Raw genomic sequence first — 13040 nt, 5'->3', positions numbered from 1 at the left:
TCTACTCAAATACTTACAGTGGTGAGATGAAGAAGTGAAAATAAAGATATCTGAGGCTTATAACTAATAAAAACTACCCCTTCTCTTACACTAATAATTTCTAATAATTAATTACACTAATAATTTCTCTTACACTAATAATTTGGGAGCCACATGCAAGATATAGTAGATGATTTACAACAATTTCAGATCATACAATCTGATTTAAGTTCTTTTAAAGAGTTTGGCCATTCTTTTACTACTAAAAAATTTTTGGTTGATTATAATTTTTTTTAACTTATTCCACACTTTTAGAACCATCTCACCAATTTTCTAGTTCAGATTTTCTCTCTCAGCCTATTTTCTGGGGTTTAACTCCTTCTCAATACTCTCCTTGCTCATATTAATTCCTTATCCTTTCTTCCAAAAAACTCATCTACTGCTTTTTCAATTGTATACACGAGATTGGGAGGAAGGTGCTATAAAATCTTGATATGATTTTATTCTTTAAGTAAAAAATTACTGTTCAAAGTATTTACATTTTTGGTAATATTGAAATAACTAAAATTTAAATGAACTGATTAGTTTAGATGATAATACCAAAGTATTTAGCACCAAATTTCTAAAACAATCCAGTTTGAAGTATTGTTATGTCAATGCCAATCTTTGCTATAATTATCTTCTGATAGTATCCTATTGAATGGCTTCACTGAATATTCCAATGAATAAAAGTATGAGAGATCAAGAGAATAAATGAAAACAGAGAAAAATGGAAATAAATGCCCATTATTAACAGTGCAATTTAGATTTAGCAGAGTACTATTTTTAAAAAAATGATATTTAGTTCTTTAAATGGATTTTTTAAATGTCAGATTATTGTGTCCAAATGTTATTCTAAGTAGATCTTTGTGAGTATATGTCAGTCAGATAAAAAGATATCCTTAAACAAACATCAGAAAATAATGATTCTTTATAAGCATTACAAATTGATGGCCAAATAAACAACATCTCAAAATGCTTTGTGTGTGAGTATGTGTTTTGTATATGATAATAAATTCAATAGCCCTAATAACATCTCATAGAAAAACTCATCATAATCCATCAAACAAAATATGAGTTACCTCTATCTTTATCAAAATAGCATTTATTTAACCTCCAAAAAACATTTTATCTCTAACTGTATCTCCTTCCATTGATATGATTATCTACTTTTTAGAAATGCAAGCAATTATTATCATTGTTAAAGATTTCAGACACATGAAACTTCAGTGTCAGTATAATAAAATAATTAAACATAGGGGAGAAAAAGGAGAAATGTCTATTATGTGGATGATTATAATATTTATTAAATGGTTTTACTGTAGACGTACTCTAAATGGGTGAGATCAAGCAGTAAAAATTTAAGAATCATGCTAATCTCAAAAATTAGTGTAAAAGACTTCCAAGACAAAAAATTTACTATATTGAACTTTATAAAAATTTATGGAAAATGGCTAATAATATTTCTCTAATGTCTGGCTCATGTCAGTTCATACTAGATTTTTTAAAAAATTCAATAAAGCATATAGGAAGGTAGCACTAGCAAATAAACTCAAACAAACTTGAAGCAGCAGTTAACGTGAATGAGGAGTCATGTGGTGAGTAGGACCTGGGAGAGACCATACATGTTAAAATGAAAGCAATAAACAGCAGTAACAGAAAGTAGAACAACAAAGACAGATATGATAATAAAAAGCAAGATATATAGTTTGATATGCAAAAATGCTGCGTGTTGTGTAAAAATCCATTGCTTATTTATTTACTTTTTAAAGAATATGTGATTAAGCCATGAGGGGAATAGGTTAAATTCATTTCAACTTCTCAGGTAAACACCATGGACTAAATAACGGTTCTCTGAATCCCTGCTTCTTCAAAGAGCAAAATATCACTGTGTAGATGTTGGGTTGGATAAACTACAAAAACAAGAGGTAAACATTTTTCCATGTATTTCAAATGCCTTTCCGTAGACAATTTATTTAAAATGTACAACTGAGGTATTAAAACACTTCATGTCTGCCTGTGATAGAATTTTAATGAAAATTTCCCTATTCTCTTCTTGCTTTCATCTATTTTTCCCTTTTCTCAATATCTGTTTTGCTTTGTGGAGGGGTTGGAAATAATGATAATTGTAAAACTGAACTATTAGGGCTTGCTTAAATCAGTGACTGGGAAATAAATTAGCTTCTATTCCCACAAAGTAATAATATCAGTAAGTGAGACCTTCCAGTTATAGTGCAGGAAATTAAAGCCATGATGGCTAAAGCTTTAACAAAGTCACAAGAGACTGTATATTATTGATTCCAAGAAAGACAGATTTCTATTATCCAGAAATATGACATCTGTCTCAAAATGCATGATTAAAAAAACCAAGCAAACAAGTTGAATCAGCTCAGTAACAGGAAAATATGCAAATGACTAAAAAGAAAATAAAATCAATACTAAACAAAAACAAAAGCAAATCAGGACCTTCAAGAGAACGAAATTGAACTGTTTAAAACAAATATTTGAAATAATATAATGTTAATTTCTTAGAGGGAGAATTCATTAATCAAAATGTAAAATCCTGAAGGTCCAGGAAGAGTAACTGCTTATGTGGGTTTGTTATCAGGTTAATAGAAATATAAAATTAATGGTGATGAATGCACAACAATAGGTACATAACAAAAACAATCAAAGTATATGCATTAAAGAAGTTTTACAGTATGTGAATTATGTCAATAAACAAATTCTTTGTTTTAATCTATGATGAGTCTAATGGCTGTCACCTATGATATCTTTAGAGACAACCTCAGATTTTTTCATATCTTAGTTTATTTTTACAACTATTTCTGAGATCCACAGAATAAACTGAGTTTTAACTAAAATTCACAAAGCCAGATTAAAAAATACTTGTTATTAATTGCATTCAGACAAACGGTGTTATATAGCCTGTTGCTGTACTCAAGGGGGAAAAAAAGACCTCAACAAAATTTAGATGGTCTTCTTTTAATTGTATCAATGCCTATACACCAACACATATGGTATTTTTATTTTGCTCCCCCAAATTCTGGCATCCTCTCCTTGCTGCTTCCTCTTTATGGATCCTCATTTCTGGGAAGCAAGCTGCTTTACTGCCATCATGTTCAGGCTGCTGAATATTGGTAGAAAGTCATGAAATTTGGCTTAACTTCTGTACAAATTGATGTTATCTAACCTCATCTGAGCCTTCAATGCTGCTTGGAAATCTTTTTATTAAAGTCTAATTGGCTCCTGAACACATTTTTCTATAGTGCTCACTTTACAGCTTTTCAAATCTGTCCTTTCAATGTGACCTCACCTATTCACTCAATAAAAATCCTCACTGTCTACTTGATGGAAACTTTTCTCTGCTTCAAAATTTACCTTATCATTTGTAGGGAGTACTTCATTTGAAATAAACCTGACTTTCATTATCACTTGTCTGAAACTATCTTAGCTGTATAACCATGGCAAGGCAATTAATTTATGTGGTCCTTGATCTGTAAAATTAATACCATGTACTTGGTGAATTTTATTCATTTGTTTTTGAATTTTTTTGGCAGTGCTGGGGATTTGACTCAGAGCATTGCACATGCTAGGCAATCACTGAGCTACAACCCCAGCCCTATCTTAAGAATGGGTCTTGTTAAATTGCTGAGGCTGACCTTGAAAGAGTGACCCTCCTGCCTCAGCCTTCCAGGTGCTGGAACTAAAGGCATGCAGCACCAAACCCTTCTACTTGGTGAATTTTAAAGCCATGTTCAATATTAAATAAAAGTCTTTTTAATCTTGTGCTTAGTATTTTGTACTTCCCCCAAGACCTTTCCCTTTCATTCAGCCTATACATACTGAATACAAATAAGGCACAAGGCATTTTTTTCTCTGTTAATCTCCTATCAATTTGATTCTTCTCACCTTAAACATGCTTAAGACTTCATCTTCTAAAATCCTTCTTCATTATTGTAATTGCACAAGCTAACGGTTTCACTACTTTTCAATCAAATTACTGCAGGATATGGATAATACTTGAAGACTTTGCTTTCTTATGACTAACGTATCTTTTTATGCCTTCAATTTGGCTTCTGTTTCTGGCACTTTCTCAAAACAGCTGTTGCAAAGGTCAAATGATTTTTTTTTTTTGATGCTCATCCTACTTGAACTATCCCTGACATAAATCATCACTGGTTTTGAACCACCATCTTGAAACTTTGTTTTCACTTTCCTTGACCCTCAAAGTCCAGCTCTATTTCTGGGGTGCCACTTTTCTGCTCTCTTTCTTTACTTTTCTGTTCCTTTCCTGGTCTATGTCCCAAACATGGATATCCATCAGTGATCTCTTTTGATCTTTATTTTTCTTCTACTGAAAGTGTCACTCATCCTTGGATCTTAATAGTTTATGTGGATTACAAAAACTTTTTAACTGAACTCTTTCAGTAGCTGGACATCTCTATTTGTTGGTCTCACTAACCTAAAGTTATATTGAAATTAAAATTCATCACTACACTCTAAAACCCACGTAAGAGGAAGAAAAAAAAGGAGGGGAGAACGCAACCTGATCTAGCTCTTAGAATTCTTCCATTAATGATATAAAAAGTTTTCTAGTGATCAGGAGTCACATGACAGGGTAAAAAAATGTCACTTGTGTCAGGAACTGCTCTGTCCTCTGAAAACCCACAGCTTTTCATATACTTAGCTCTTTATTGTACAAATATCTCAAGTCTCTGAAAAACAACAAAATTATCATTCTTATCATTACCTGAGGTTATGATCTAGAAAACATATGCTGTTTTAAAACAGCATCAAAATTAGTCTCAAGCCATTTTTTTCCCACCTCACAACAAAAATGTAATCATACATTCAATTATATCCGTTTGCTTTTCCAGATCCTTCCTTTAATTCTGTGAGTTAATAGAAAGACCAAGAGAATCCAATGAAAGCTCATTTCAACTAGATTTAAAGAGAGGGAGAAAAGAAAGAGAAAGCCATCCACTCACACTTTGTCTGTCCCATAACTCCTGTAGTCCACGGCCGCAGACACAGCCACAATGAGGGCGGGCATCCCATAGCCCACCAAGTAGAAGTACTTCCTCCGTGAGTGCTCACTCTCGAAAACCTCCACCAGCATGATGTACAACTGCACACCCTCCAAGAACATCCAGGTGAAGGCAGCCAGGAAGAAGAAATGTAAGAGGGCAGCGAAAACGGCACAGGCGATCTAGGAAGATGAGCAGAGTCAGTCAAATACCTGCCACGTGAGTGTGTGTCAACTGCGAAAAACTGACATGAGTGTTTATCAACTTTGCGGTAGTAAGGTAGGTCTGCGGAAGTCATCCAGAGAAGATCTTTAAAATACAAGTGTTAAACACGAATTAGATATGGTTTATCTTTGAAATCTGTACTTAATACCAATAATGGCTTAGGTATGGCAACATAGCATCAGAATAAGGACAAATTACAACACTTAGGAAAAAATTCTAATAAGAGCCTATAGATAATTACCACTAAGCTTAGTCTAAAGATTTTAAAAATAGATTTCAGGAATTTTTTTTCCTGGTCAGTCATGTGTGTACTAATATAGTAAATTGGTTTTGTTGTTGTCGTTTGAGGCTAGCAATTTAACCCAGGGACTCAGGTGTGCAAGGCAAGAGCTCTACCATTGAGCTACATCTCCAGCTCTACGTTATTTAATTGTAAAGAAGGGAGGAACATTAAAACCAAGGGGAATACATTTTCTTAAAATTAAACAATATAATTAATGATAATCTTTTATGATGAGGTTACTAATTATTAGTAATTGCTTCTTTATTGATTCCCTGCCTTGTTTCTTTCCAGGTATTTTTGTCAATGTACTATGTATTACTCTAAACAAGATTAGCCAAATGAAGCAACAGTTCTTATTTATTTATTTATTTATTTGTTTGTTTGTTTGTTTATCTTTCTATTTATTTATTTATATTAGCACACACATGACTAGGACCAGGAGAAAAAAAATAATCCTGAAAACTATTTTTAAAATATTTATTTATTTATTGGTACCAGGGATTGAAGCAAGGGTTGTTCTACCACTAAGCTACATCATCAGTCTTTTTCTTATTTTTTTAATTCTTGAGACAGGGTCTCAGAAAGTGGCCTGGGTTGACTTTGAACTTGTGATTTTCCTGCTTCAGCCTCTTGAGTAGCTGGGATTAGAGCCATGTGTTACTTCATCTGGCATTTATATATAAGGTACTGTAAATTTCTGCTGACCATCTATTAATTTTCCGTTCTCATTTCAGCTCCTGAAATTCTCACTGCTTTGAGTTCTTGCTTTTTACATGAAGTGTTGACTAAATTCTATAACTCCTATTAGCAAATATCAGCACCTTATAGAAATTTTTAAGAATAAGATTAATTTATTGATAAGTCTGGTCCTAAAGAAATGTGACAAGCAGGCATGGTGGTATACACCTTTAATTAATCCCAGTGACTTAGAGGCTGAAGTAGGAGGATCACATGATCAAGGCCAGCCTGGGCAACTTAGTGAGACTCTATTTCAAAATAAAACATAAAAAGGACTGGAGATATGATCAGTGGTTTTGTGCCCCTTGGTTAATCCCCAGTACCAAAACAAACAAACAAACAAACAACAACAACAACAAAAAACCAGGGATGGGGATAGAAAAATGTGACAAAGGGTAGGTCACTGTCACTGGGATAGAAAGATGACATGAAGGACATGTGAAAGAGAGAGAAATCAGGTCTCAAGCCTTAGATAGATGTAGAAGAGGATACCTAATCAGCAATAAAAGGAAAGATAAGTTTGGTTGAGCTTTACTATACCCAGGTTTTTTCATATCAATCACTATTTTTTAATATTTATTTTTTACTTATAGGTGGACACATATCTTTATTTTATTTCATTTTTTATATGGTGCTGAGGATCCAACCCAGGGCCTCGCACGTGCTAGGCATGCACTCTACCTCTGAGACACAATCCCAGCCCCTCAATCACTATTCTTTATGTGACTCATCAAAAACCACATTTGTGCAGTAGACAATATTTAGAGAAGCTCATCATACCGTATGTAATGTCAGGAAGCAAAAATAAAAATAATATTTCTAAATGAAAAGAAATCAAATAGTATTTAAATTGCAGGTTAACAAAAGAATAACATAATCTCTTCTTGAAAAATAACACAATTTTTCATTTATTGCCTTTTAAAATTAGAACTTCAGCTATTAATTTTTGTTATTGTAGGGATTTACTTTTTTGGGGAAAGGAAAGTGTACTTTGATTGCTTATTCATATATATACATTTAGGGACAAAATTACCACATAAGTATATGATAACCAATTACAAATATATTCACCATAATTGTACCTTTTGAGTCATTAATCATGAATGTGTAATCACAGATATGAATCCAGCTGCATTTGTATCATAAAGTACACCATGCATATAGGCACATACTAAAGAACAGTATTAAGTGAATGAATTATTTATTATACTCAAAAGTCTTTCTTTTCCATTGCAGTTTTAATCATGAAAACAAACTAGTACCATAATTATCAATCTTAAACAGAAAAGGCCTCAAAAAATTTTAAGTGGGCACAAAATCTGTGTAATGTAAGATGTTGTCTATTGTTTATACATTTGGTTTGGTTTTACCAAAAACAGTTGGCTAGTTCCGTTTGTTTTTTTCTTTCTTTGTTTCTTCCTTCTTTCCTCAGTAATGACTAAATGTAGGAAGTATTCAAGAATGAAGCTGGCACTTAAAGAGGTGAACTGTATCCAAGGAAATAAAAAGTACCAAACAAAATTTGGGAAAAGCATATATATTCTAAAAATAACCTATAGTTTGTACTGTTTGCCAAAATGTGTCAATTAGAAAAACCATTTTTGAGATGCAAAATGTAAGATAATATTAGCTATCTTTTCAAGATTATAAAGCTGAAAAAATAACAATTCTGTTTGAAAAGATATTTTTGCATTCTCCAAATGACCTTATTAAACATTCTCCAAGATTCAGCACTACAATTTTAAAAATTAAGAAAAAGATAATGAAGATATGTAGTTCTTCAGAAAGATGTTTATGAGAAAGGAAAGAAAATTTGGGAAGTAATGTAAATCTTATTCAGAATAGTATGGCCATTTCTGAAGATAGTTTGTTAATTTCTCCCAGAACTAAACATATTCTTACGATATGATCCAGTAATTACACTCCTCGATATTTACCTAAAGTAGTTGGAAATATGTTTGTACAAAAACCTGCATATGAGATGTTTATAGTATCTTTATTCATAATTATCCAAACATGGAAGCAACCAAGATGTCTGTCAGTAGGTAAATGGATAAATAAAGTGGTACATTAGACATTTTGGACTGCTATTCGGTACTATGAAGAAATGAGCTATCTTGTCTCCAAAAGACGTGGAGAAAACTTCAATGTATATTACTAAGTGAAAAAAATCAAATATGAAAAAGCTACAAACTACATGATTCCAACTGGATAATATTTCAGCAAAGGCAAAACTATGGAGACAATACAAATAATTAGTGGTTGCCATGGCTTCAAAGGGAGGGAGGAATGACCACAAGAAGTGCAGAGAATTTTCAAGTCAATGGAAATATTTTGTATGATATTTTAAGGGTAAATATACAGATCTATGCATTTGTCCAAACTCATAAAATATATAAACACCTACAGTGACTTCTAACAAATTATGAACTATGGACTTTCAATAATAATAATAATATGTCAATATGGGTTCACCAACTGTCACAAATGTATCATTTGGATGGAGGATATTAATAAAGGAGGAGACTATGCATATGTGGAAACAAATGATCATTGGAAAATCTCTGTATGTTTTACTGAAAAATCAAAACCTGCTCTAATAAATAAATAAGCAAACAAATAAATAAAAGATGTGCATCTCATTCACATTTACTAGTATTTTACGACAGTGAAACATGAAAAATGGAAAACTTGAGTAACATCTGAAAAGTACTGTCTATTAAATCTAATTATTTTCAGTATTGGCAATATGGAAAACTGGAAGTGAAAGAATTCTTTACTAATGTCAATGGAGGTGGCTTACTGGTTGGTCAGTTCGGTTGATTCCAATGAGGAAGAGCAGCTCTGCTACAAAAAGGCTGATGCAGAGGTTCTTGTGGATGGTGTTACGGTCACTCTGGAGCCCGCGGAAAAAGCAAAATGTGAAGATGCAGATCAGGAGACAAACAAGAGACAGCAAAATTCCAACCCATGTAATCACATCCAAAAGAAGGTCATGGACTGCATCACTGTGCTGGAAACACAATAGGGAAAAAAAAAAGTTGTAATCATCATAACCAATTATAAAGTTTCATATGTGCCTGGATTCAGGAAACATGATCTTAATAATGGACAAAATATCCTCCATACCTACAATAAATAAAATTTTCTCTTTCACAAATATAGCATTTCATCTTTCCTCTGAAGTGTGAATCACTTGCATATTCACCAATGTCAATAGCATTTGCTGCTTTCTTAGCAAATGCATTTCAGGATAGTAATAACTGACTCAGATCCATTTAATTTGGCCAAATATTTCAAGGAATAACTTTGGTTTTCTAACTTATATTACTTTTAAAATTAATTTTCATACAGCTGACTCTGGGGAATACTCTATTAAAAAAACTAAGCTACACACTTAAGGAAATGGTGTCTCAATTCAATTTTGAATCACTTCAGGATTGTTTTGTATGTGAAATATATAATTCTTATGTTCTATAAATTCTTTATCAGAATTTACAAGTTGAGTTCATAAAAGTATGCATTTTTATAAAAATCCCTAGTTAATTCTCATGAATAGTCACATATGTGTACCATTTATTTAGTGGGAAGATCTAAAAGAAAGAAGATATTCATTGGATTTATATTCATATTGAATGGCTTAAGGAGATCAGGAAATTTGATCCTTGAAGGGGTTTAAATGAATGAAACCTGTTATATGTAGATGGAAAGTAAGTATTCTGAATCACTATGCCTAATAACAGAATAAAGCAGATAATAGAGCTAAGAAACAAGAAAAAGTTCACAAATACACTTCTGTGCTTCATGACACTGCCATTTTGGGCTATGATAAGAAGGTCATGGACTGCCTCATTCCTTGGTCTGTCCATTATTTCATTTTTGTATTTATCCTAAGATTCAAAAGTCTCTGTCCATTCTGTTTTAGTTTGCCCCCATGCAAACTAAAACCCCATTCCCCAAGGTTTTAGGATTCAGGGTCTCCTACCATAGCCGTGTGCCAAGGTGGTAGAGCAGAGTTGAGAAACTCTCTATGATTGTCCATTACTTTTATCTTCCTAGGTTTCCTGCAAAGCCCGAAATACCTAACTTCTATCAGTACAGGACTAGATAAGTAAATAAAGTTAAAATGTGTAATTCTTAAGTAGAAAATCAGTATATTAGACTTACTGTTACAAACATGGATACGTCTCAAAAATCTAATATAAGGTTTACTTTAAAAAAATAGCAACCAGCAAAAGAATCTAAACAGGATGAGATCATTTATTAAAAAAAACTTAAAAGTTACAAATTGATGACATTAATTTTTTATGAACATATGCAAAAGTATAAACATGTACTTAGAAAAACTCTGAGTGGATAACAATAGATATTTTCCTAATGGATAAATTTTTTCAACTGTGTAGATCACACATTGATTTAGGATGGAAGTGACCAATTAATTATTGTCCACACCAACCGAGGTGAGTATTCCTGTTAAAATTACATAAATATCTAAGCCTTCTGTTTATTGTCTTTCACTTCAAACTTCAAGCTTTCAAAGATTATTTGGAATGTAGACATTATCAGAAGTGACCCTCCAGGCTGCAATCTGAATCATAATACTTCTTATGCTGCTGGATATGACTTAACAGTTGTTACTGGATGAAGATTTCTTCTAGAACTGTCAGTGAAACAGTTCTGAAGTATTTCTGTATAACTCTAGAGTGTATTTCTCCAAAGAAACACAAATCATGAAAGAAATCATATGAAACTGTGTTAACTGCTTTGTTCTCCAGGGGATACTTCTAGAGTAGGGTTGGGTCTCTGACAGCTTAAAATTACTTTTACTATTTGAGAACGGAGAGAGGTTATTGCTACTGGGTTCTCTGAACAGAGAGCTATTTGCTCTCTTGTTTGATTCAAAGAAAAGACGCTGCAATTGAGGATCAAGCACCAATATGCAGCACAGCAGTCTCCAATAATGGAAAAAAATATATAGCAGGTTTAATACCTTCTCAAATATATCCTAAAGACTTTAAATACCAAAGGAAAGGGAAAAGGAAGGGGGGCAGGTGTAGTGTAAGAGAGAGGATGAAACCGAAAAAAATAAAAGAAATAAAAGCTCCCAAAATCTTTCAGCAGTTGCAATACTAAAATGTGTTACTTGGTATCTTAGTAGGTCCTTCAGAAACCCCATGTAAAGTTATTGAGAGAAGAATACCAGATCTCAAAATGTCACAAACAAAAGTAAAAAACATTCAAACAAAAAGAAAGGTGATGAATACTTGGATCTGATATAACTCAAAATGTAAATTTTATCAGTAAGATGAAAGGAAAAGAACAATGGACATTAACTGTTAATAAGAGATGAAAGTTTAAAGAGCCTTGTTTATAGTAGCCTTCTATGTATAATCATTAACTTCCAGGAGGCTAGTACTTGAAAGCAAACAAACAAAAACAACAACAACAAAACTCCCTTCAAGAGATTGGCCAATTAAGTAAAACTCTTAGGAAAAGTTGTAACAATGTGTTTAATGGAACAAGTATTCCTATTTCTGAAGTTCCCTGCTTGTTGAGAACTATGTAACTCAATTCCTGTAACATGGTTTATACACACTCTCATGCACCTAAAGAACAAGGATCATATTCATCTTCTAGAAATATGCATGACACAGAAATATGCTTTGTCAATATTTTCTTTTAACTAATTATATACCCCACTCCTTTCAGAACAAATTCCTGAGGGTTGAACTCTTGGTATAGCTTCAACATCCATCCAATCTCCACTTAGATATTTAATGTTATTAAATATTATATGTCAAAAACTGACCTTATCCTGTTCTCTTTTCTCCTACAACCCTCTAATCTGCTTTTCCCTCTGATCCCCCCATGTCAGGAAACAGCAACTTCATTATTTGAAGTATTCTGGACAAAAACTTAGGAGTCTTATTGATTTCTGTATTTCTTTCACACACAGAAAAACCTTTTAATTGGTTGAGAGATCTTATAGATTCTACCTTCTAAATCTGACAATTGCTCATAACATAAACTGTACCAACTTCATTGAAACCACCTGATATTTTTATAGCTTCCTAATTAATTAATTTCTATTGTCATTGTTATCCAGTATATTCAGCAGAGCAGAGACATTCTTTTCAAATAAATGTTCAACATCACAAAGCCTTCAGTGTCTCCCACCTCAATGAGAATACCAACCAACCAACCAACCAACCAACCACTGGAAGTCCTTACAAAGACCCAGGCAGTCCTATGAGATGTCTACCCTTTTAGCATTGTTGTCTTGCTCTATCCCTCATAGATATTGCAGCCCAGAATCTTTGCATTTGATGTGGCCTTGGCTGGAGTAGTCTCCCAGTAAGCCATATTTGCTTGGATTACTTGCCCTCCTTTCCTTCACAAATGCCACCTTGTCACAGAGGGCTTTGAGTTGCTCTGTCTAAAATTATAAACACCTTTCCCCCATTCTCTCTTTATTGCTTTCCTTGCAATATTTTCTGCTCAGCACCTACCTGAACTCTATATTTTATTAATTTTTCTTGTTTAACTTTCTGTTTCCCGCTCCCCTGCTAGGAAGTAAGCTCCAAATAAAAATTTTTTTTTTGATCACCAATAAACCAGCTGTTAGAAAACCAGATGCTAGATTCACAATTAATGGGTTGATTGAGGATGTGAATCTTGAGTCTTTCTTTAATTCTCCTCCTTTCCTCTTCCTCCTCCTCCTCCTCCTCCTCCTCCTCCTCCTCCTC

General features: G+C 33.1%; 1 protein-coding gene across 30 annotated transcripts in view; it reads right to left on the bottom strand.

Annotated features, from left to right (window-relative positions):
* Positions 1 to 13040, bottom strand: part of Adgrl3 (adhesion G protein-coupled receptor L3) — a 790900-nt gene that overhangs the window by 103429 nt on the left and 674431 nt on the right. For all 30 annotated transcript variants that reach the window (XM_048784572.1, XM_048784544.1, XM_048784554.1 and 27 more), the window contains 2 exons: positions 9098 to 9307; positions 5010 to 5230 (listed from right to left, as the gene is read on the bottom strand). In XM_048784572.1, coding sequence (XP_048640529.1) covers positions 5010 to 5230; positions 9098 to 9307 — 431 coding nt within the window. The remainder of the gene's footprint in view (positions 1 to 5009; positions 5231 to 9097; positions 9308 to 13040) is intronic.

Source organism: Marmota marmota, unplaced genomic scaffold (assembly GCF_001458135.2).
Source record: "Marmota marmota marmota unplaced genomic scaffold, marMar, whole genome shotgun sequence".
NCBI lineage: Eukaryota > Metazoa > Chordata > Mammalia > Rodentia > Sciuridae > Marmota > Marmota marmota.
The sequence above is the reverse complement of the archived record's forward strand: the minus strand, read 5'-3'. Positions and strand labels throughout refer to the sequence as shown.